Source organism: Betta splendens, chromosome 8 (genome assembly GCF_900634795.4).
Source record: "Betta splendens chromosome 8, fBetSpl5.4, whole genome shotgun sequence".
Taxonomy (NCBI): Eukaryota; Metazoa; Chordata; class Actinopteri; order Anabantiformes; family Osphronemidae; genus Betta; species Betta splendens.
In genome coordinates this window covers 13,696,480-13,722,689 of record NC_040888.2, presented here as the reverse complement: position 1 = coordinate 13,722,689, position 26,210 = coordinate 13,696,480, and the positions used below count along the sequence as shown (strand labels likewise).

Below are 26,210 nucleotides of genomic sequence, written 5' to 3'. Positions count from 1 at the left end.
CTGCAGGAAAAGCAGGAAAGTCCCAGAAGCTGCTCCATAAACGCACACTAGATGAGGTGGTGACATTTGAGTCAGAGAATTTAATTTAGTCCTTGGCTCATCGTGTGTAATCTTGTGTAATTTACCAACAGTGGAAACGAAAACTGTGGGCCTATATGTAGTCGTGTAAAATTTGGTCTTGTACAAAAGTCATGAAATATTTGCATTTTATGTTTAAAAAAAGTATGTGAGCACGTTTTTCAGCACTGGCGTGGACTCTGCTCTGGCTGACTTTATTGACACATTGTATTAGTGAGTGCTGGACTCACTATGTAGTCCCATAAGGGTCTGAGGACATGTTGTCCAAGATGTACAGATGATTTTCATTTAGGAATATTTTTTCTTTTTACAGTGAGAAGTAATGTCACTAAATGTCTCAAGTTGCTCCTGTTGTGTTTATAAGCTGTTGTGTCAAATGACTAAAATCTGTGTCTGCAAGAAAGAAAATCGATTGAAGCAGAAGCAACAACAGTAGGTTAAAGTTGAGGTCCAAAAGTTAAAAGGCCTCAATGACTCACAGAATCATTGAGGAAAAAACTTTCACTTGTGTTTTGGTGGTGGTCAGTGCATATTAGTCAGTGCATACTACCACCTGTCTGACAGCATTTATTCTCTCCATTCACAGCAGCTTGGTTAATTCTCTCTCCTAACTGTAGGACCGTTTGACCCAGGGGAGAAACCATGTGCAGTTTTAATCACAAAGCCACAATGTCACTGTGATTATGTTGTTTGTCCTTGGAAAACAGACGTTTTCTAAAAAACAGCATTCTTTCTTGGAAATACTAATTTTGATACTTTGCTGCTTTAATCACAAAGTAAAACTATTTCGTTTTGTTCCTCTCCAGCTCAACAAGCCAGACTCAATTTAACATCTGAAATATAGTTTAACATCATGATGGAAGACACTTGATGCCTGTAATTACAGTGCAATGGTTTTAGGGTGAGTGGGGTTTAGACTCAGCATGGCATCATAAACTTTTCCAAACAGAAATGCATTTGGACCTAATTTAAAAAAACTGCCTTTTTCTGTTTCTCTCAGTAATTCATAAGCAGGGCCTTTTTTGCACATTCTAATAAGCATAAAAATGCGACGTAAAATCTTCAAATGCTAATATTTTTAACTGGAGACATGTTTACCTGCAAAACACAATAAAACCTCGACCTTTGAATGTCATGTTTCAAGTTTAATACAAAGGTATTATCACAGTGTCGTAATAACACGACAGGTGACTGTGATACTAAGATAACACCACACCTACTCACGTGAAAACACTGTGTCCTGGTTTTACAGTTGTATTTGGACAAATAAAAAATGAGGTCAGAACTGTGTGAATACTGCAGCATGTGATGAACTGAAACACAGCTGCAGGAACTAAGGTCAGACCTTATGAAAATATTGAGTTTTTAGTTGTCTAAGCTCTTAAACATACCTTGTAAAGAACCTTGAGATAACATTAGTTGTGAATTAGTGCAACAACAACATTAAGACCAACAACAGTATTTATTAACTGTTATAAAAATACCATCACGAAAATGAAACCTACTGTATTTAAGCTATAAATAATATCTGACTCAAGTTTTTAAAGACTTTATTTTGGATGGTTATGTGCAAACCTTGCTTCTATACAGCATGATGCAATAAGTGGGTGGGCAGCAGGAGGAGGAGTGTTTCTGAGCGAGGAGGAGGAGCTGGATGCATCTTTATAAAAACACTGAGGAGTCTGGAAAACACATGTCTCGTGTTTCTAGAAACAGAGGGAAGAAAGAGATTCAAATAAGAGTTCTGCTGCTTTTTTTCCTTCAGATTTTTGTCGACGAAACTTCAGAGGACCAAACATGAGTCACGTCGACGTGAAAAATATGAAGCCGACCAGTTTTGAAGACCAGTATTATGATGAATATGAGTATTATAACCTGACCGATAAATATGCAGGTGAGAGAACGTTTTCTTTGCTCAGTTTCTTTCCAAATTAATAAACACGTGTTTTTTGTGATGTTTTTGTTTTTGTGATGTTACAGAAGGCTCAACCCGTAAAGGCAGGACGAAGAAGGAGGCCAGCGAAAACACGAACAGACACAACCCAGCAGGACATGAGCGCAAGATTGTGGAAAAACTCCAAAACAGCGAGAAGAAAGTCAAGGAGTGAATACTGAGGTGCTCCTAGTTTTTCTGCCGCAATGCAGCAGTTTTATATTTGAGAAATGATTAATGATCATTTTTATTTCATGAGAAACAATTTTAACAAGATGAACTTTCTCATTCCTATAACTGAAAAAGTATTTTAACAGCTGTTTGTGTATGAGCCTGCAGGATCTTGTGAGGAGGTGGAGGTGTGAAGGGTCAACTTTCAGCTGATTTATGTTTTTTTAACCCAGGCAACCCGGACGGCTTATCCCGGACACCGACCATGGCCTCCTTGGCTGACATAACGAGACGTGCAGACGGCAGGAGCGTCTTAAGCTCCGATGGGCGAAGTTTTAACCTGGGCGTGAAGGGGAGTCCACAGATCCAGATGTTCCAGCTGCAGCTTCAGTCAAGGGCAGCCAGCTGTGGCTCCCCAGCCTGTATGTGCTGTGAGGCCCTCACCTGTGGTGGGGTGTACCTGGTTCCCCTTCAGAACATGATGGTGCACCCAGGGATGTGGTAGAGGATGTTGACTGGTTTTAGTGGATTTTGTAAAATAAAAAAGTCATTACAAATAAAAACTGGACATGTGTACAGTAGTTACTTTTATCATACATATTTGTACTGATGATTGATATGATTATGTCAGGCTTGGGCAGGTGTCGGACCCACATGCACGGCGCAGAAACACAGATGTGATTAAGTGCAGGTTTATTCGGTGAATCAGAGTCAGGCAGTCCAGGTCAAACACAGTACGTTCCAGTAGGCAATATACAAAGGAGCAGGCAATCTCAGAATCAAGGTCCAGGCAGGGTTCGGTACACGAGCAGACTTGGCGACAGTACAGACAAGGATCAGGCAAAAACTCACGGTCAGATTATCAGGCACAGGTCTTTCACAGGTTGCGGGATCAACAGGGTTCAGGCAAGAATCAAAGGTCGAGGCGGTCACGGTCAAAACACGAATGGCTACAATAGAATGCTGGAAAGAGTACATGAACTAACAATCTGGCGACTGGTGTGGGTGAGAGGTGGAGGTTAAGTACAGGTGCTGATTACTAATTAGCAACAGGTGTGGATGATGAGAACCGGAGCGTGACAGGAAGTTAACAAAATAAAACAGGATGTGACACGTAACATGAATCATGACAGTACCCCCCCCCCTATGGCGTCTTCCACGGCGCCAACGAGCCCCTCCCCCCTCCGCCCAGGGCGGGTGGAGGGAGGAAACAGGAGGAGGGCTCGAATCACCCCCCCTCGCCCGGGCGATGAAGCAGGGTGGGGGGAGGGAGGACATCAGGAGGAGGGTCCAGCGCCGGAATCCTCCTCGTCCGCAGAGCCGTGGCTGTGTTGCCCCATCCCGTCCGGGGACGGGGCCTCAGGATGTGTTGCATGAAAGTCTCTGATAAGGGACTTGTCCAGTATGTCCCGGGCCGGCACCCAAGAGCGTTCGTCCGGCCCGTAGCCCTCCCAGTCGACCAGATACTGGAAGCCCCGCCCCCGACGTCTGCAGTCGCGGAGGTCCCGAACCGTGTAGGCAGGCCCTCCGTCCACGATCCGAGGAGGAGGAGGCGGTTGATGTGGAGGAACCATGGGGCACGATCGATAGGGCTTGAGGCGGCTGATGTGGAATGTGGGGTGGATCTTCATTGTCCTGGGCAATGAGAGCCTCACAGAAACAGGATTAATAATTTGCGATATAGTATATGGACCAATGAATTTCGGAGTCAACTTACGGGTCTGGGCCTGCAACCTGAGGTCTCTGGTGGACAACCAGATTTGATCGCCCACCTTGTATTCTGGACCCGGTATCCGCTTACGGTCGGCCGCCCGCTTGTACTGGTCCCGTGCCCGCAACATGGTGCGCCGTGCCTGCAACCATGTGCGACGGCAACGCTGGACCAGGGCGTGCGCCGACGGGACGCGGACCTCTTCCTCCGAAGCCGGAAATAATGGCGGCTGGAACCCATAGGCGCACTGAAACGGGGTCAGTCCGGTGGAGGCGCAGGGCAGCGTGTTGTGGGCGAACTCCACCCACACGAGTTTGCTGGCCCATGACCCCGGGTTTCTGGAGGCGAGGAGCCGCAATCCTACCTCCAACTGCTGATTGGCCCGTTCGGCCTGTCCATTGGACTCGGGGTGGTACCCTGACGATAAGCTAACTTCAGCCCCTAGGAGAGAACAGAACTCTCGCCAAAATCGCGAGACGAACTGGGGCCCTCGGTCCGACACAATGTCTGAGGGGAAGCCGTGGAGTTTAAAAACATGCTCGAGCATGGCTTGGGCCGTAGCCTTGGCTGACGGCAACTTGGGTAGGGATATAAAGTGGGCTAACCTGGAGAAGCGGTCTACCACCGTCATGACGACTGTCTTCCCCTGGGAGGGTGGTAGACCGGTGACGAAATCCAGGGCTAGGTGTGACCAGGGGCGGTGCGGCACCGGCAGAGGACGCAGCAGACCGGCCGGTCGCTGATGCGACGCCTTGCCCATGGCACACGTGGGGCATGCGGCGACGTATTCCTGGACGTCCTTCTTCACCGTCGGCCACCAGAACCTTTCCCCCAGCCTAAACAGAGTGCCAGCCACCCCGGGGTGTCCACTTACTAGTGAGGCGTGAGCCCACTGGATGACCTCTCCCCTGAGGTCGGGTGGCACGAACAGCCGGTTGGGCGGGGCGCCGCGTGGGACCGGACGGTCGCGGTTGGCCTCCCGTACCCGACGCTCCACCGACCAGGTGACTGCCCCCACCAGACATCCCGGCGGTAGGATGGACTCAGGTTCTGCTGGTTCCTGCTGCGCGTCATGCAGACGAGACAGAACGTCAGGTTTCACATTCTTGGATCCAGGACGGTACGACAAGTGAAAATCGAAGCGACTGAAGAACAGTGCCCATCGGGCCTGGCGTGAGTTCAGCCGCTTCGCCGTTGTCAGGTACTCAAGGTTCTTATGATCTGTATATACTAGGAAAGGCTGGTCTGCCCCCTCCAGCCAGTGTCTCCACTCCTCTAGGGATACCTTTACCGCGAGCAGTTCTCGGTCCCCGATGTCGTAATTCCGCTCCGCGGGAGATAGCTTGCGGGACATGAAGGCACATGGGTGGATCCTACCGTCCGTGGGATTCCTCTGGGACAGCACGGCCCCGACTCCGGAGTTGGACGCGTCGACCTCCACCACGAACTGCCGCTGTGGGTCGGGCATCCGCAGCACGGGTGCCGTGACGAAACTGCGTTTCAAACGTTGAAACGCCTCCTCTGCCTCGCCTGTCCACTGAAAAGCAGTCTTACATGAGGTTAGTGCGTGCAATGGAGCGGCAATGCTGCTGAACCTCCTGATGAACTTTCTGTAAAAGTTGGCAAATCCTAGGAAGCGCTGCACCTCCTTCCTGCTCTGTGGGACCGGCCACTCCTGAACTGCCTGGGTCTTGGCTGGGTCCATTTCGATCTTGTCCCTGCTGACGATAAATCCTAAAAACGAGACCTGGTCTGCATGGAACTCACACTTTTCTGCCTTAACATATAATCGGTGTTCCAGTAATTTCCTGAGGACCTGGCGGACATGAGCAATGTGCTCCTCCTCGGAGCGGGAAAAGACCAGGATATCATCAAGGTATACAAAGACAAAGTCATTTATCATGGGGCCGAGTACCTCATTTACAAACGCCTGGAAGACCGCTGGCGCGTTGGTCAGACCAAAGGGCATGACGAGGTACTCATAGTGTCCATTCGGGGTATTGAAGGCCGTCTTCCATTCGTCCCCCTCTCGGATCCGAACCAGGTGGTAGGCGTTACGGAGGTCCAACTTGGTAAAGTGAGTAGCTCCTGCTAGCAACTCGAACGCGGAGGATAATAAGGGAAGAGGGTAGGAGTCTCTTACAGTTATGTCATTGAGGCCCCGGTAATCAATGCAGGGCCGCAGGGAACCGTCCTTCTTCCCCACAAAGAAGAAACCTGCGCCTGCAGGAGAGGATGAGGGACGAATGATACCCGAGGCCAGCGCGGAGTCCAGATATTCCTTCATGGCCCGGGTTTCCTTGGGAGAAAGCTGATACAACCTCCCCTTGGGAGGCGTGGTCCCTGGGCGCAGGTTGATCGCGCAGTCATGCTTTCGGTGGGGCGGAAGGGAGGTCGCACGGACCTTGCTAAACACAGCGCGAAGGTCGTGGTAGCAATCGGGGACTCCCGTCAGATCGGCCTGCTCGATCTCCTCACCGATTGTCGCCGTCGCCCCTGCAGGTGCCTGTTGGGAGACTGCGGGCTGAAAGCAAGTGTTCATGCAGTCTGAATCCCATCGGCTCACATCCCCCTTGCGCCAATCCAGTGTGGGGTTGTGTAGCCTCAACCACGTGTGGCCCAGTACCACCGGGTGGTAGCACGACTCCACGACCAAAAACGTGATTTTCTCGGTGTGCGTGTCAGAAAAAGTCATTATTACCGGTTCAGTTCGATGCGTGACTCTCCAGAGCCGTCGTCCGTCCAGCGCGGCCGTTTCCACGGGAGACGCCAAGGGAATGGCCGCGATGCCCAGTCGCTCCACCAGTCCGGCGTCCATCAGACTGGCATCAGCTCCGGAGTCAATGAGGACCGCCTGCTGGACGGATCGGGTACTGGAGACTAGTGTTACCGTAGGCAATGAGCGAGCGGAGGCGCTACCTAAAATTGTTCGGCTCACCGCTACCCTCCGTGCTAGCGATGAGCCATGTCTTTTAGTGGACAGCGCAGGGCAAGATGCCCGGCCTGACCGCAATACAAACACAGTCCATGGGAGCGTCGGCGTCGCCTCTCCTCCTCTGACAGCCGTGCGCGGCCGATCTGCATCGGTTCCTCTGGCTGCGGTCCCACTTCCGGGTTCCGAGGAACGGACTGACCGCCAGGCTCACGCTGCCCCCTCCTGGGGCTCGTGGTGCGAAGTCGACGGTTCTCCCGCAGGCTTTCCTCTCGGTGGTGCTCCCGTTCGTTGCTCCCCAGCCTGCGGTCAATTTGTATCGCCAGGGCGATCAGAGCGTCCAAACTGCTGGGCAAATCCCTCGCTGCCAAGCAGTCCTTGACTCGCCGAGAGAGTCCGCGGATAAATACATCACCCAGTGCGGTGGCGTCCCAGCCGGCTTCTGCGGCTAGCGTGCGGAACTCGATTGCGTACTTCGCCGTCGGTCTGCCGCCCTGTCGAATATTAACCAGCCGCTGAGCCGCTTCGCGTCCCGGGGTGACTTCCTGGAAGATCTGTTTCAATGCGGTGGCGAAGGCGGCGAAGGTGCACACGCAGGAAGAGCCGTTTTGCCACTCCGCTGTCGCCCATGCTTCCGCGTCCCCCGTCAGGTGCGAAATAGCGTATGCCACCCGAGCGCGCTCCGAGGGAAACGCGGGTGAATGCAGTTCAAAATGAATCTCACACTGTGTGAGAAATGCTCGACAGTCTCCTGACTCACCAGAGAACCGTAGCGGGGCGCCTAACCTGGCGTCTGGAGCGACGGCCATGGGAACCGCTGCTGCCAGGGGCGCTGCCGCGGCAGTGGCGCTCGGGGTCGGTCTCGTCTCTCCCGTCGAGCTCTGGGTCAGGCGATTCATTGCCTCAGTTAATCCTGCCATCGCCGTCTCCTGTCGCAAAACACACTCGGCCAATCTCTGGAGAGCGGCGTTGGTTTTCTCCTCCTGCTCTGCTGCGCGCTGCTCCTGAGCCATGAGCTGAGCACGGAGGTTCTCTGCACCGGCGGAGTCCATTTCTGGCCAGATTGTTCTGTCAGGCTTGGGCAGGTGTCGGACCCACATGCACGGCGCAGAAACACAGATGTGATTAAGTGCAGGTTTATTCGGTGAATCAGAGTCAGGCAGTCCAGGTCAAACACAGTACGTTCCAGTAGGCAATATACAAAGGAGCAGGCAATCTCAGAATCAAGGTCCAGGCAGGGTTCGGTACACGAGCAGACTTGGCGACAGTACAGACAAGGATCAGGCAAAAACTCACGGTCAGATTATCAGGCACAGGTCTTTCACAGGTTGCGGGATCAACAGGGTTCAGGCAAGAATCAAAGGTCGAGTAGAGATGTCCAACTCGAGACCTCCCGCTCGACTCAGCATCGATCTTTTGAAGCGGAAGTGTCGTCAAGCAGAATCTCGAGCGCGTTCCGAATCACGTGACCAATGAGAGCGAGAGGTGTCGATACGTCACGTGACTGCCGAGCGGCTTAAGTGCAGTATGAACGGACGGTTGTTTTAATATGTCAGAGCTTTACAAACGTGGCAAGCGGTCCGGAGATGATCTATCAGATGATAGACGATATATAAGATGGACAGGTTTCACATTACATTCTGTAATGTATTTATGACAAGTTCAAAATGTAATTAAAGACTAAAACTACATTTTGACAAGTCGCAATTCCAATACAAATATCTTTATTAGTCAGACATCAGTGCAAACGGCTCCTCTCTAAAGCTGGAGAGGTGGTGAGAATGTGATTAAAGTCATGTTCTGTGGAAAAATAAAATGAAATAAAGGTCTTTGATTAAACTAACTGACAAACATGTCTCCTCAATGTAGTAATAAACAGAGTTGCAGAAGAACAAATACAGCTCTAATAACATCGGACATCAAACATGTTTGCCACATCAAGGCTACTTATACATTATTATCCAGAGAGAAACACAATTACACACCTTTGATTAAATAAGTTTTATTTGACAATAAAACATAGACTGTGGTCCTGAACAACCACGTATCAGCGAGGGTTTGATGGTCAGTCTGCTCAAGCAGTTCTCACGCACAACCAGCAGATGTCGCTGTTGTGACTGTGTCGTGATGGTGTCGAGCAATGTGTCGATTTCAGCCCAACTGTATCATAGTTGCTCAGTGATTCATGAGGCTTCGATTTCGCCATCTCTAAGGTCGAGGCGGTCACGGTCAAAACACGAATGGCTACAATAGAATGCTGGAAAGAGTACATGAACTAACAATCTGGCGACTGGTGTGGGTGAGAGGTGGAGGTTAAGTACAGGTGCTGATTACTAATTAGCAACAGGTGTGGATGATGAGAACCGGAGCGTGACAGGAAGTTAACAAAATAAAACAGGATGTGACACGTAACATGAATCATGACAGATTACAGTTTTTTCTTGATGGAGCTGTCAACTGAAACTGCACATTTTCAGTTAACACACAGGCCTAAACAGTAAGTCCATTTTTAATGAAAATAAAATATGCAACAAAAGGTAATTTTGTATTCAAACACCACAACTTGCAGAAATGTACTGTAATGTATATAAACACGTCCAATCAGTCATTACACAGTGGACAACAAAATACAAAACACTGATCTCAGTGTGAATCAGTGCATCATTGATTGTCATTGCAGCCTGTTGCTATTTGGTGTCTTTCTAATTTCAAATTTCAAATTTGCCTTTTTGCAAAGAATTGGATCCAGATCAAGAAATGCTTTGATGTTGTTTTTATTGAATCCGTGACAATCATTTTTTAAAAACCTGTGGCTGAAAACTGAAATACTGTAAATATTACAGAAACTACAATAATCTAATAGTTAACCTAATTTCTTAAAGCAGGTGAAAGTGACCAAAATAACTGCAACTGAAGGAAAATAAACTAGATGCTAGTTTCACACACATTGATCCTCTTGACTTCTTCATGGGACTTCAGCAACATCACCACAGGGACGAGCGCTTATTCAAAGACAAGATGTGTCATTACAAAGAGCCACCATGGAGGCTGGAGGGTGGGGAGAAGCCGGAGCAGCATGGTGGTGTGCCTTCATTACAAATCAATGAGTTGTACAAAAGGAAAACACTTTTTGGCTGTTCATCAAGTCATAACTAGATCTGTACAACTGTGTGTGCAATGTGCTTCACACAGAGGTCAACGTCTCACAGCTGCACAAAAACTTTAATAAACGGAACACTTGCAACCGAGCTCTGACCCTTGATCCTGCACAAGCACACCAAGCATGTCACTGTTCAATAAACAGAGGCACTGCCACACACACACACACACACACACACACACACACACACACACACACACACACACACACACACACACACACACACACACACACACACACACACACACACACACAGCTGCTGAGTACCGTACCTTGTAAGGACCATGTTTATGAATCCGATCGGAGCCGGTGATATGTGTATTGACCAGCAGGTGGTAGCAGCTGTCAACTGTGCACCGGGGCTGTGAGGGTCTGAAGCCAGTACAGTGAGCAGGAGCCTAAACGCTATCCTAAAAGCATTAATGGATTAGTGTCTAGTCAGTTTGAAGATGTAATGAAGTCAGTTTAAAGGATGTAACGAAAGTGCTGGTTAATTTGACATTGAACTGACTCAGACCTTTTGCAAAGTTCTTTCTACTGTGAGTTTACATTCTGCTGTATCAGAACTGCAGTTTTCTGAAAGCGATTATGCAACAGACCGCAGAGCTCAGCCTGAGCGCCAGCCACCACTTTTATATCAGGAGATGGTTCTAATAAAGCGTCAGCTTTCATCTCTCTTCGTGTTTCCTGCTCATCAAACGACACAGTGAAGGAAAAAACTGCAGATAAATCAGTGTCAGTGTTTTTTCTATATTAAGAGCAGCTTATTTGGGTAAAACTAACTTTTTTGCTTTCTTTCTTTTTCTCATTCATCACCATCAGAGGAAAAGCTGACTGGAGATTAGCTGTATTATAATTGAGTGGTCTGTCAATCAGCACAATCTGATGATCATACTGTAATATAGTCAGAGCTCTAAAATAACACTTCAAGAATTACTTGTTTATTATTATTTACAAGATTTACTTTAAAGATTAGAAATTAATTTAAAAACAACCCACATGTTTAATAAAGGATACGTAACTGAAATATTTTAGAAGAAAGTCCCAACTTTTCTATTTCTGTTACAACAAATCATGTTGAATGTTTAACACATCTCATTTAAAAAACTCTAATCAATTATTCACATGAAGAGGTTGAGCAAAAGTAATAAAGCTATTTGGACACAGGCTGAGGGAACTCGCCTACGTTCCAGCATCTGAGGGAAGCCTGCTTTTATCCGCAGCAGCCTGTTCTCAGTACACAGGAGCTGAATGTAAATGAACTGCAGTGTGGACCCGAGGTGTTCGATTCACATGGACAGATAGAGGAGCAGCGATGCGACGTTTCACTTGGTTTGTTCGGCAGAGTGGCCGCTGCAGCTTGGAGGCTCGCTGACACTATCGTCTCTCATATCAGAGCTTTAGATCAGTCAGGCCTCGGCAGCAAGAAGAGCGATACCACTGCTCACTTTATATACTGTATGTTGTTGATATGAGCCTGTCATAGTGTCCAGAGATTCTCATCTGTACTTTCCTCTATCCGATGTCTAAGCACAGAATTTATTAAAGTGCTGTGCTAGAGCGTTTTATTCAGTCTGAATTAAAGGGATTTATCTGATGCTATTTCATTTTGATCAAACTGTATCAACTGAGGCCAACTTTCAATACTCCCCAAGATCTTACAGGTAAGAAGCAATATTCTCCAGCGTTGTTGATGTGGTGATGTCACTACTACTTGGCTCGGCTAGTGGTTTAAATCCTGTCCAGGGTGCGGATGTGGGTAATTTTCACTTCCTCCCCCAGTAACAATTACTGCTAAAATGACCGAGCGTGCTGAGTGAAGTCGCTGGTCCCTCTGTAATTTAAATCCCGTCTGGAGCCACGTCCTTGTAATTTAAAGGAGATCTCTGTTATCGGCAGAAAGAGACGCTTGTCCCCACCACACTTTTATCAGCTCGGTGTAAAATCTGACCTGCTGTGTGGAAATGAAATATGTTTATTGTGATCTGCCAATCTGACAAAGGGAAAAACCAGTACAAGTACAAACGTTATTCAAGTCATGAGCAGGATCGCATAAAAGTCAAATGGGCCGCTATGATTTGCCCTGTTTTATGTTTTACAGCTGGTAAAACGCTGTTATCACCAGAGCGCTGAATTATTCCTACTTCTGTTTGCATTGGTGCCACAAACCATCACTGAATACTGAAGAAAAATTAAAACACTGACTACGTAGACCAAAGACTATAATCTTCAAGGAAGAGTAAGACACACTGAATGATGCCCACATGCTTTCACAGTGATTCCATGGCTGTGTGTGATATGGAAAGACTTTACATTGTCTGAGCACACTATGAATCCACTGTGACTTAAATATGAGGAGAATTGCAAGCATTTGCTCTCAGCCTATGTGTGGAAGCATCCACAGTCTTAACTTTACTCGTTCACTTCCCAGTGACACAGGGTTGCATATTTAAATCAACGGACGTCCTGTCCAAGCCCCAGCTGTTGGTTGTAACTGAAAACATTATCCCACCATGTTGAGTACTCGACAACAGCTACATGTGATGTGAACAGAGCCCGACCGTCTATTTCTGGGTAATCCTGACTTACCATTTGGTTCTCGGTGTTTGGCAGAGTAATGCGCTAATGCTGTTAAGTAAATCTGCTGTTGCTTGACAAACAGGAAGCAGAATGGTTTGTATGCATTGTACACCTGTAGCCTAAGTGCACAAGCCGGCAGGATTTGGCTTTGATGTGAAAGCGGGGATCAAGAATATTTATAGAGACAATCCTACACTTCAAGTCGGTGTTACATAACCATCGTCAGCGTACAACATCCTATTCAGTGTTTCTGTGCTCCACTCCCCGTCCTCCCCCATCCCGTCCCTCCTCTGCAGAGGAGATACAAGTGCTTTAAGAAACTCCCCTGGTTGCCTAGCAACTACTCCTCAAGATTGGCACAAGAAACCACAGATCATTTGTCTGTGATCTGTGTATCTCATGATATCATGTAAGTGTGTGTTTGTGTAGCTGTGTGTGTTTGTGTTTGTGTGTGTGTGGGTCCAGGGTCTGTGATGGTATGTGGATGGTGCCTCACAGTGGACACATTCACGGCGACACAGCTGACAGCTGGGAAAGTAGACAGACGGCCGTGATGGAGGAGAACCTGCACAGAGTTTCCAACACTGAAGTTTGTGATGTTTTATTAATGAGTGTGTTGTGAAATCTACAGTGTCTTCATGATGGGCTATGCTCATAAAACGTGAGTTGACATTATTCTACAGCTGCTCTGTTGCTACCAGGGAAATATACAACCTTCTGCAACATCTTCATCACGCTGACTAGTTTAAGTTCAGGATATGATTCCAGGGTCTCCAGGGAAAGTGTGAGGCTGGTAGCTGGAAGTTGACAAAGCTGGGAAAGCTTGGAAGCAGCAGCGTGTACAGTAGCTTCAGCTGAGCGTCTGAGGGTTAGGGTGACAGGAGAGCTGTAATGACAGGAGAGGTTTCTGTGGGAGCTTGGGTTGTCGGGCTGTGAACACATCATCATTTTAAGTCGAGTGCTGAGTGACACAAACAGAAATGTAAGTATTGTTCATTTATCAGAATGACAAGTTTGCTGAGTTACATGATGCCTTTTAATACTGTACCAGTGCCAACAGACAGAACATGAGAAACTCCCAGAAGCTACAAACCGACCTTTTCTGCGCATTGTTCTGAGCTTTCAGCAGCTAATTTCTCCCTCTTGTTTATTGGCAGCTGAAAGGAAACAGTTTAGTCACAGCCAGCCAGACTCAAAGGCCAGAGCAGGCAGGTTAAAATGAAAATCAATAACTTTAAACCTTTGTCAAACAGCAGGATTCAAAACAATACAATAACAACACAAAGAAGTCAGTATATCCCAGGGTTTATATCAGGAAATGTTAGACAGAAGACAGAAGATGACGTTATATCAATGAAATGAATGAAAACTGCTGAGCTCAGAGCAACATCCTGCCGCAGCCAAAGGAGATCCTATCTGATATGTGACATGTGTGCGTCATATTACAGGATATGGGAGAGGTGGAGGCAGCGGAAACTTATCAAAACTAAACAGACATTGCAACAAAGTCATTTTTAGTATAATAAACATAATTTACTTTACTTAAAACTAAAATATATACTTCAGTGAATGGATTTTATGAATGTTATGACACAAATATCACCAAATTACAGTAAATTTCAATAAATATATAATAAACAGTTGCAGTTGTTTTCTATATTTTTTCTATATTTTTTTATATATTTTTGATTTTTCAAATTTTCTAAATGTATTTGTAGTTATATCAATTACATTGCAGTGCAAGAGTTACAATATTAATACTACAGGCTAAATATTTATTTTTTTAATTATCGTAAGTAAGTAAGTTTTAAGTATGCTCAGAATGCTGGTTACATTCCAGTTGTGAGTTTTCGTTTTGGCCGAGGACCAACATAAGAAAAGCAGCAACCAACAGACACATTATACATCAAGTCATAACTAGATCTGTACAACTGTGTGTGTCTGTGCAATGTGCTTCACACAGAGGTCAACGCCTCACAGCTGCACAAAAACTTTAATAAACGGAACACTTGCAAGAGATCTGATCCTTGATCCTGCACAAGCACACCAAGCATGTCACTGTTCAATAAACAGAGGCACTGCCACACACACACACACACACACACACACACACACACACACACACACACACACACACACACACACACACACACACACACACACACACACACACAAGTTACAAGCAGGTTTGTTACAAGCAGATCGCGATGTGAGGAAGTACAGAAGGAGGAGGTTTTTTGTTTTTTATTTTTTAAAAGCTCATAAAGTTGAATGTGTGTTTTCAACAGTGCTCAATGGGCAAATTTCCTTCTAGTAAGTTTGTCAGCGCTTAGAGGCTCCTAATTTAAACTGTTAAACAGTGATCATTATAGGTCTTTAGCTTGCAAACGCTTTATTAAGGTCATAATCTATTTCAAACCTGAAACCAGGAATTATTTCCTGCACAGACTCCCCCTCAATAATTACTTGGCATACAGGGCTCATTTTAGCTTTTTGAATTAAATTTCAGAAAAAATGGATTTTGCACTGCAAAATGAACATTAGAGACAGAAATGAGGCTCATCCAAGACTCTGATTCTCTCAGTTTAAATCTGATTCTCTCACTTTAAATAGCTTCTGTACTGACCCTTTAAATTGAGCATGTGCTACAGTACATGCAGGGCTTGTGACTTTTATTTTCTTGGACTAAAGCAAAAAATCAACACGCGCCAAAACATAACATTCGTGGCAGCAGAGACCTCATGAAAACACAATTACAACCAAAGGAGAACATTAAAAAGGGCTTCAGATGAATAGTGGCTGTGAAGCTGATGTGACACATGCACAGTTTATCTGAACTGAATTGCTCACGTGAATGAGAATCAGTTGTCGCTTGGTTATACTGTACATACATTCTTGAAAAGTCATAAATTGGTCCCTGAATGCATCGCTGAGGGATGAATGAAGGAATGGAGAAAGATACAAATATCTAATCATGTGGATAATAATGTTTTACACCAGTGCTTAGCAGAGATTTGCTGCCTTTATATGGACACGATATTAAAAACATAAATCTGCAACTGGAAAACAATGACATCAAATAGAACAGATGACACCAATTTATACTACATAAACCAGAGGCACAACTTCTCTTTCTATCCTTCACCACTATGTAGGGCATGCTCAGCCTCTGACAGCTGTTTGTCCTGCGCTCTGTCCCAGTATCGGACCATTAGAGATTAACCAGTCCACCACAACGCTTAAACAGCCAGGTGGAGTCAATGTTGTGGCTGATTAGTGACAGTGCAATAACTGATGCAACGGAAACTGCAGCTACAATTTATTGAATCACTGTGCTGAGAAAAACAACAGTGCTGTGAGTCGACCCATTTATGTCAAACAAGTCCGAAAGCAAAGTGTGCAAAGGTCTTTGTATGAAGGTGATGCTGCAGGTGAAACAACTGCATGAAAACGGAACATGGCCAGACGTATTTGGCACTGCTAAATATGCTACACAGCCGAATGATGGTCACAGCCGAAATGATGCTTCAGTCCGTTGTTAAACCTCTGCTGTGACACCGCTGTTACCACATGCTACCAATCTGCTCTTTAGTTTTCTTCTTCTACCAAGGATGATGTGGGATAAGAGTTTCTATGGAACATCAGATTGCTAATGCGACATCGAAACCAGTTACTGTGGCTTTTAGATCATGGCTGAGCAGGTGTTTCCTGTCATTCCCTGAAGGTTTGTAGTCACAGCAGTGACGTGTGTCAAAGTGCAGCTGCATTGATGCTTTGAAGTTATCATTGACTTTGTTTGCATGATGTCAGAGGAAAGCCGGGATAAAGAATATACAATGTAGTAAGATACAATAGTCATTTCTAAGAAACTTAGTAAGAACTGATAGTATAAATGCAGCATGTTTTATGAAGTATTGCTTGGTACAGACATGCAACACACTCAGTGTCCAGATTTTACAGTATACACTATATCAGGGGTGGGCAAACTTGGTCCTTGAGGGCCGCTGTCCTCCTGATTTTCCAACTCTCCCTGCTCCAGTTACTGTTGATTACCGCGACCAGGTGTGTTTAGTCAGTTGAAAAAGCTAACTGGCACACCTGATGAAGATGATCAGCAGGAAGAGTTGAAAAACCAGCAGGGACACCGGCCCTCACGGACCAGGATTGTCCACCCCTGCACTATATATATATATATAGATATATATATATATATATATATATATATATATATATATATATATATATATATATATATATATATATTTATCCTACTGTTTTAAATACTGTGTATTTATCCTACTGTTTTTAACCGAACAAATGTCAGTTTTATAATATATGATATATATATATATATATATATATATATATATATATATATATATATATATATATATATATATATATATATATATATATATATATTTATAAATATAAATAACCTTTTCAAGATTCCTGTGGGTCTGCGTCGGCTGGATCGAAGAAGCAGAACGACATTAAAGTGGCAGAGAAACGTTACTGTCCATATATATATATATATATATATATATATATATATACACTCTATTCTCACCCTCCGCGGGTGGTCTCATCCACTTTCCAAGCTCGGGTCCTCTACCAGAGGCCAGGGAGCTTGAGGGTTCTGCGCAGTATCCTTGCTGTTCCTAGGACTGCACTTTTCTGGACTGAGATTTCTGATGTTTTTCCAGGGATCTGTCGTAGCCACTCCTCCAGTTTGGGGGTCACAGCCCCTAGTGCTCCAATCACCACAGGCACCACTGTGGCCTTCACCTTCCAAGCCTTCTCCAGTTCTTCTCTGAGCCCTTGGTATTTCTCTAGTTTCCCATGTTCCTTTTTCCTGATGTTGCCATCGCTTGGTATTGCCACATCCACCACTACGGCTTTCCTCTGCTCTTTGTCCACCACCACAATGTCTGGTTGGTTCGCCATTACCATTCTGTCTGTCTGTATCTGGAAGTCCCACAGGATCTTGGCTCGCTCGTTCTCTACCACCTTGGGAGGTGTTTCCCACTTTGACCTTGGGGTTTCCAGTCCATACTCCGCGCAGATGTTCCTGTATACTATGCCAGCCACTTGGTTATGGCGTTCCATGTATGCTTTGCCTGCCAGCATCTTACACCCTGCAGTTATGTGCTGGACCGTCTCTTGGGCCTCTTTGCACAGTCTACACCTTGGGTCTTGTCTGGTGTGGTAGATCTGGGCCTCTATGGCTCTGGTGCTCAGGGCCTGCTCCTGTGCAGCCAGGATGAGTGCCTCTGTGCTGTCCTTCAGCCCAGCCCTTTCAAGCCATTGGTAGGATTTGTTGAGATCAGCCACTTCAGTTATGTTCCGGTGGTACATCCCGTGCAAGGGCTTGTCCTCCCATGATGGTCCCTCTTCCAGCATCTCATCCTCTGTTCTCCACTGCCTGAGACATTCACTCAGCACGTCATCTGTTGGGGCCTTATCCTTGATGTACTTATGGATCTTGGATGTTTCATCCTGGATAGTGGCTCTCACGCTCACTAGTCCTCGGCCTCCTTCCTTGCGGCTAGCGTACAGTCTCAGGGTGCTGGATTTGGGGTGGAACCCTCCATGCATGGTGAGGAGCTTTCGTGTCTTAACATCTGTGGTCTATATCTCTTCCTTTGGCCACCTTATTATTCCCGCAGGGTATCTGATCACTGGCAGAGCGTAGCTGTTTATTGCCCGGGATTTGTTCTTGCCATTGAGCTGGCTTCTTAGGACTTGCCTTACTCGTTGGAGGTATTTGGCTGTTGCCGCATTCCTTGTTGCCTGTTCAAGGTTGCCGTTTGCCTGTGGTATTCCAAGGTACTTGTAATTGTCCTCAATGTCTGCTATTCTTCCTTCTGGGAGTGAGACCCCTTCTGTGTGGATTACCTTGCCTCTCTTTGTCACCATCCTCCCACATTTCTCGAGTCCGAATGACATCCCGATGTCCGAGCTGTAGATCCTGGTGGTGTGGATCAGCGAGTCGATGTCTCACTCTTGGCATACAGCTTGATGTCATCCATGTAGAGGAGGTGACTTATGGTGGCCCCGTTCCGGAGTCGGTATCCATAGCCAGTCTTGTTTATTATTTGGCTGAGGGGGTTCAGACCTATGCAGAACAGCAGTGGGGACAGTGCATCTCCTTGGTATATGCCACATTTGATGGATACTTGGGCAAGTGGCTTCCCATTGGCTTCAAGGGTGGTTCTCCACAACCTCATTGAGTTTGCAATGAAGGCCCTTAGAGTTCTGTTGATGTTGTACAGCTCCAAGCATTCAGTGATCCATGTGTGCTCAGAATGCTGGTTACATTCCAGTTGTGAGTTTTCGTTTTGGCCGAGGACCAACATAAGAAAAGCAGCAACCAACAGACACATTATACATCAAGTCATAACTAGATCTGTACAACTGTGTGTGTCTGTGCAATGTGCTTCACACAGAGGTCAACGCCTCACAGCTGCACAAAAACTTTAATAAACGGAACACTTGCAAGAGATCTGATCCTTGATCCTGCACAAGCACACCAAGCATGTCACTGTTCAATAAACAGAGGCACTGCCACACACACACACACACACACACACACACACACACACACACACACACACACACACACACACACACACACACACACACACACACACACACACACACAAGTTACAAGCAGGTTTGTTACAAGCAGATCGCGATGTGAGGAAGTACAGAAGGAGGAGGTTTTTTGTTTTTTATTTTTTAAAAGCTCATAAAGTTGAATGTGTGTTTTCAACAGTGCTCAATGGGCAAATTTCCTTCTAGTAAGTTTGTCAGCGCTTAGAGGCTCCTAATTTAAACTGTTAAACAGTGATCATTATAGGTCTTTAGCTTGCAAACGCTTTATTAAGGTCATAATCTATTTCAAACCTGAAACCAGGAATTATTTCCTGCACAGACTCCCCCTCAATAATTACTTGGCATACAGGGCTCATTTTAGCTTTTTGAATTAAATTTCAGAAAAAATGGATTTTGCACTGCAAAATGAACATTAGAGACAGAAATGAGGCTCATCCAAGACTCTGATTCTCTCAGTTTAAATCTGATTCTCTCACTTTAAATAGCTTCTGTACTGACCCTTTAAATTGAGCATGTGCTACAGTACATGCAGGGCTTGTGACTTTTATTTTCTTGGACTAAAGCAAAAAATCAACACGCGCCAAAACATAACATTCGTGGCAGCAGAGACCTCATGAAAACACAATTACAACCAAAGGAGAACATTAAAAAGGGCTTCAGATGAATAGTGGCTGTGAAGCTGATGTGACACATGCACAGTTTATCTGAACTGAATTGCTCACGTGAATGAGAATCAGTTGTCGCTTGGTTATACTGTACATACATTCTTGAAAAGTCATAAATTGGTCCCTGAATGCATCGCTGAGGGATGAATGAAGGAATGGAGAAAGATACAAATATCTAATCATGTGGATAATAATGTTTTACACCAGTGCTTAGCAGAGATTTGCTGCCTTTATATGGACACGATATTAAAAACATAAATCTGCAACTGGAAAACAATGACATCAAATAGAACAGATGACACCAATTTATACTACATAAACCAGAGGCACAACTTCTCTTTCTATCCTTCACCACTATGTAGGGCATGCTCAGCCTCTGACAGCTGTTTGTCCTGCGCTCTGTCCCAGTATCGGACCATTAGAGATTAACCAGTCCACCACAACGCTTAAACAGCCAGGTGGAGTCAATGTTGTGGCTGATTAGTGACAGTGCAATAACTGATGCAACGGAAACTGCAGCTACAATTTATTGAATCACTGTGCTGAGAAAAACAACAGTGCTGTGAGTCGACCCATTTATGTCAAACAAGTCCGAAAGCAAAGTGTGCAAAGGTCTTTGTATGAAGGTGATGCTGCAGGTGAAACAACTGCATGAAAACGGAACATGGCCAGACGTATTTGGCACTGCTAAATATGCTACACAGCCGAATGATGGTCACAGCCGAAATGATGCTTCAGTCCGTTGTTAAACCTCTGCTGTGACACCGCTGTTACCACATGCTACCAATCTGCTCTTTAGTTTTCTTCTTCTACCAAGGATGATGTGGGATATGAGTTTCTATGGAACATCAGATTGCTAATGCGACATCGAAACCAGTTACTGTGGCTTTTAGATCATGGCTGAGCAGGTGTTTCCTGTCATTCCCTGAAGGTTTGTAGTCACAGCAGTGACGTGTGTCAAAAGTGCAGCTGCATTGATGCTTTGAAGTTATCATTGACTTTGTTTGCATGATGTCAGAGGAAAGCCGGGATAAAGAATATACAATGTAGTAAGATACAATAGTCATTTCTAAGAAACTTAGTAAGAACTGAAAGTATAAATGCAGCATGTTTTATGAAGTATTGCTTGGTACAGACATGCAACACACTCAGTGTCCAGATTTTACAGTATACACTATATCAGGGGTGGGCAAACTTGGTCCTTGAGGGCCGCTGTCCTCCTGATTTTCCAACTCTCCCTGCTCCAGTTACTGTTGATTACCGCGACCAGGTGTGTTTAGTCAGTTGAAAAAGCTAACTGGCACACCTGATGAAGATGATCAGCAGGAAGAGTTGAAAAACCAGCAGGGACACCGGCCCTCACGGACCAGGATTGTCCACCCCTGCACTATATATATATATATATATATATATATATATATATATATATATATATATATATATATATATATATATATATAGATATATATATATATATATATATATATATATATTTATCCTACTGTTTTAAATACTGTGTATTTATCCTACTGTTTTTACCGAACAAATGTCAGTTTTATAATATATGATATATATATATATATATATATATATATATATATATATATATATATATATATATATATATATATATATATATATATATATATATATATTTATAAATATAAATAACCTTTTCAAGATTCCTGTGGGTCTGCGTCGGCTGGATCGAAGAAGCAGAACGACATTAAAGTGGCAGAGAAACGTTACTGTCCATATATATATATATATATATATATATATATATATACACTCTATTCTCACCCTCCGCGGGTGGTCTCATCCACTTTCCAAGCTCGGGTCCTCTACCAGAGGCCAGGGAGCTTGAGGGTTCTGCGCAGTATCCTTGCTGTTCCTAGGACTGCACTTTTCTGGACTGAGATTTCTGATGTTTTTCCAGGGATCTGTCGTAGCCACTCCTCCAGTTTGGGGGTCACAGCCCCTAGTGCTCCAATCACCACAGGCACCACTGTGGCCTTCACCTTCCAAGCCTTCTCCAGTTCTTCTCTGAGCCCTTGGTATTTCTCTAGTTTCCCATGTTCCTTTTTCCTGATGTTGCCATCGCTTGGTATTGCCACATCCACCACTACGGCTTTCCTCTGCTCTTTGTCCACCACCACAATGTCTGGTTGGTTCGCCATTACCATTCTGTCTGTCTGTATCTGGAAGTCCCACAGGATCTTGGCTCGCTCGTTCTCTACCACCTTGGGAGGTGTTTCCCACTTTGACCTTGGGGTTTCCAGTCCATACTCCGCGCAGATGTTCCTGTATACTATGCCAGCCACTTGGTTATGGCGTTCCATGTATGCTTTGCCTGCCAGCATCTTACACCCTGCAGTTATGTGCTGGACCGTCTCTTGGGCCTCTTTGCACAGTCTACACCTTGGGTCTTGTCTGGTGTGGTAGATCTGGGCCTCTATGGCTCTGGTGCTCAGGGCCTGCTCCTGTGCAGCCAGGATGAGTGCCTCTGTGCTGTCCTTCAGCCCAGCCCTTTCAAGCCATTGGTAGGATTTGTTGAGATCAGCCACTTCAGTTATGTTCCGGTGGTACATCCCGTGCAAGGGCTTGTCCTCCCATGATGGTCCCTCTTCCAGCATCTCATCCTCTGTTCTCCACTGCCTGAGACATTCACTCAGCACGTCATCTGTTGGGGCCTTATCCTTGATGTACTTATGGATCTTGGATGTTTCATCCTGGATAGTGGCTCTCACGCTCACTAGTCCTCGGCCTCCTTCCTTGCGGCTAGCGTACAGTCTCAGGGTGCTGGATTTGGGGTGGAACCCTCCATGCATGGTGAGGAGCTTTCGTGTCTTAACATCTGTGGTCTATATCTCTTCCTTTGGCCACCTTATTATTCCCGCAGGGTATCTGATCACTGGCAGAGCGTAGCTGTTTATTGCCCGGGATTTGTTCTTGCCATTGAGCTGGCTTCTTAGGACTTGCCTTACTCGTTGGAGGTATTTGGCTGTTGCCGCATTCCTTGTTGCCTGTTCAAGGTTGCCGTTTGCCTGTGGTATTCCAAGGTACTTGTAATTGTCCTCAATGTCTGCTATTCTTCCTTCTGGGAGTGAGACCCCTTCTGTGTGGATTACCTTGCCTCTCTTTGTCACCATCCTCCCACATTTCTCGAGTCCGAATGACATCCCGATGTCCGAGCTGTAGATCCTGGTGGTGTGGATCAGCGAGTCGATGTCTCACTCTTGGCATACAGCTTGATGTCATCCATGTAGAGGAGGTGACTTATGGTGGCCCCGTTCCGGAGTCGGTATCCATAGCCAGTCTTGTTTATTATTTGGCTGAGGGGGTTCAGACCTATGCAGAACAGCAGTGGGGACAGTGCATCTCCTTGGTATATGCCACATTTGATGGATACTTGGGCAAGTGGCTTCCCATTGGCTTCAAGGGTGGTTCTCCACAACCTCATTGAGTTTGCAATGAAGGCCCTTAGAGTTCTGTTGATGTTGTACAGCTCCAAGCATTCAGTGATCCATGTGTGTGGCATTGAGTCATAGGCTTTCTTGTAGTCGATCCAGGCTGAGCACAGGTTGGTGTGTCGCATTCTGCAGTCTTGGGCGACTGTTCTGTCTACCAGGAGTTGGTGTTTGGCTCCTCTGGTATCCTTACCAATGCCCTTCTGTGCTTCGCTCATGTATTGACTCATGTGCCCATTTATCTTAGCTGCGATGATGCCTGACATGAGCTTCCATGTTGTGGAGAGACAGGTTATTGGCCGGTAGTTGGATGGGACTGTGCCCTTTGAGGGATCCTTCATTATCAGGATTGTTCGCCCTTCGGTTAGCCATTCAGGGTGAGTCCCATCCCTTAGCAGCTGGTTCATTTGTGCTGCCAGGCGCTCATGGATTGCAGTGAGCTTCTTTAGCCAGTAGGCGTGGATCATGTTAGGGCCAGGTGCTGTCCAGTTTTTCATACCTGAGACTCTATGTTGGATGTCTGCCACTGTGATAGTCACTGGATTCTGTTCAGGGAGGTTGCTGTGGTCTTCCCTCAGATCCACCAGCCACTGTGCATCACTGTTGTGTGATGCCTCCCTTTCCCATATACCCTTCCAGTACTGTTCAGTTTCCAGCCTTGGTGGGTCTGCTCTGTTGTTATTATCCTGCCATTGAGAGTACACTTTCGCAGGTTGTGTTGCGAACAGCCGGTTTATTCGTCTGGCTTCGTTATCTCTGGTGTATCTCTTTAGGCGGCTGGCCAAGGCTTGTAGGCTTTGCTTGGCAGTTTCGAGTGCTTCAGGTATGGGCATCTGACTGTACCTCTTGGGCATCGGTCTTTTCATTGCACCTCTCTGGGCCTCTGTCATTTGGCTCACTTCCCTCTGAGCTGCCTTGATTTTTGCCTCCAACCTTCGTTTCCATGGTGGGTATTGTTTCTCATGGCTCCCATGGTTGCTCCTATAGCCAAGCACCCCTAGGATCACTGATGCTGAAGCGTATATCAGCTCATTGGTTTCTGTGATTGTTGTGGTAGGGATCGCTCTCAATGCTGCATTCACATCTTCCATGAGACTTTCTGATGGTACTTCACTTAGCCGTTGTAGTGGGGTTCGGGGTTGCCTGTTCAGTCTCGCCATGATCTTATCTTTCAGGTCAGTTGCTGCCTCGCTCAGCGTATCTGTGCTTACTGGGGCTTCGTACCCAATTTCCGGTTGGGGAGATGGTGAAATCTCCCCTCTGACCTGGCGTCCTGGCTCCCCCTTGCCGTAGCATTTGTGTTGTATCTCGTCAATCTCAAGTTGTGATAGCAGTTGCCGTTTGTGGATGTTGGAACACTGAGCTACTAGTTGCTTCGCCGTCAGCCTTGAATGTGGGTTTCTCCGTTCCCATTCACCGCACATTCTTTGCATGTAACCCCTCTGACTAGGGTTACTTGAGTAGTAGCATTCCAACAGAGCCTTGTTCTCGCATCTCAGCCATTTCTTTCTTGTTCCAGTAGCCCACTTCTCGCCAAGGTGCTCTGGTTCCCCAACACCTGACGCAGACCTTGTTAGACCGGGCGACGTCTGAGCCGGTATCTCATGTGGTTCATTGTCTCTCATGATATGAGATATATATATATATATATATATATATATATATATATATATATATATATATATATATATATATATATATATATATATATATATATATATATATATATATATATATATATATATGCTCGCTGGATAGCTCGCTGGATATATATATATATACATATATATATATATATATTTAACTGTGAATAATAAGACTAATTGGTGATAAATTACAGCAATCCCCGGGAATCAAACTAAGGACCTTCCTGTGTGGAGTTTGTATGTTTTCCCCATGTTCGCATGGGTTCTCTCGGGTTCTCTGGCTTTCTTCCATGGTCCACAGACATGCATTAGGTTGATTGGTCACTCTGGATTGCCCATTAGGTGAAAGTGTGTGTATGAATGGTTGTCGTTCTGTCTCTCGCCAAAGACAAGTGGTATGGGCTCCAGCACCACCCGCGACCCTATGGGAATAAGCGGCAGTGGATAAACAATTATCTCACCACCTGAGTGGGAATAACCTGTATGAAGATTTTCAGTCTGGTTAGAGTCACTAATGATCTTCTCTTAGCTTCAGACAATGGTCTGGTCTCTGTCCTTGTCCTGTTAAATCCTTGTGCTGCATTTGATACAATTGATCATAACATTCTATTACAGAGACTAGAACATAGAATCGGGAATTAAAGGAACAGGACTGGGATGGTTTAAATCCTATTTGTTGAACAGATTCCAGTTTGTTCATGTTAATGAGGAATTCTCCACATGCACAAGGATTAGCTATGGAGTACCACAGGGTTCTGTAAGCATTCTATACATTTTAATTGTTATGCAGATGATACTCAGCTATATATGTCTTTGGAAACAAATGAAACAGATCAACTAGTGAAAAGTTGTTTAAAAGACGTCAAATCCTGGATGTCCCATAACTTCCTTCAACTTAATTCAGATAAAACAGATATCGCTGGGTCTAAAAATCAGAGAGAGACACTATTGAGTCAGATAGCCACCCTGGATGGCATAACATTAGCTTCAGATTCTACTGTGAGGAACCTTGGTGTCATCTATGACCAGGATCTTTTAGGATCATACATTAAACAAATCTCCTGAACCGCCTACTTTTACCTTAGAAATATAGCTAAAATCAGAAGCATCCTCTTTCAGAGCGATGCAGAGAAACTGATCCATGCATTTGTTACCTCTAGGCTGGACTATTGTAACTTCTTACTCATAGGATGTCCTAACAGCTCATTAAAAAGCCTACAGCTAATTCAAAATGCTGCAGCCAAAG

The 26,210-nt window shown here is 45.5% G+C and overlaps 1 protein-coding gene across 1 annotated transcript; it reads left to right on the top strand.

Moving 5' to 3' along the window:
• The first annotated feature begins 1,770 nt into the window (after window positions 1-1,770).
• On the top strand, window positions 1,771-2,756 carry nupr1b (nuclear protein 1b). Its single transcript, XM_029160073.3, has 3 exons — window positions 1,771-1,972; window positions 2,059-2,194; window positions 2,416-2,756. Exons 1-2 carry the CDS (start codon window positions 1,876-1,878, stop codon window positions 2,184-2,186), a joined length of 225 nt encoding a protein of 74 aa, XP_029015906.1. The 5' UTR covers window positions 1,771-1,875; the 3' UTR covers window positions 2,187-2,194; window positions 2,416-2,756.
• Window positions 2,757-26,210: the final 23,454 nt, after the last annotated feature.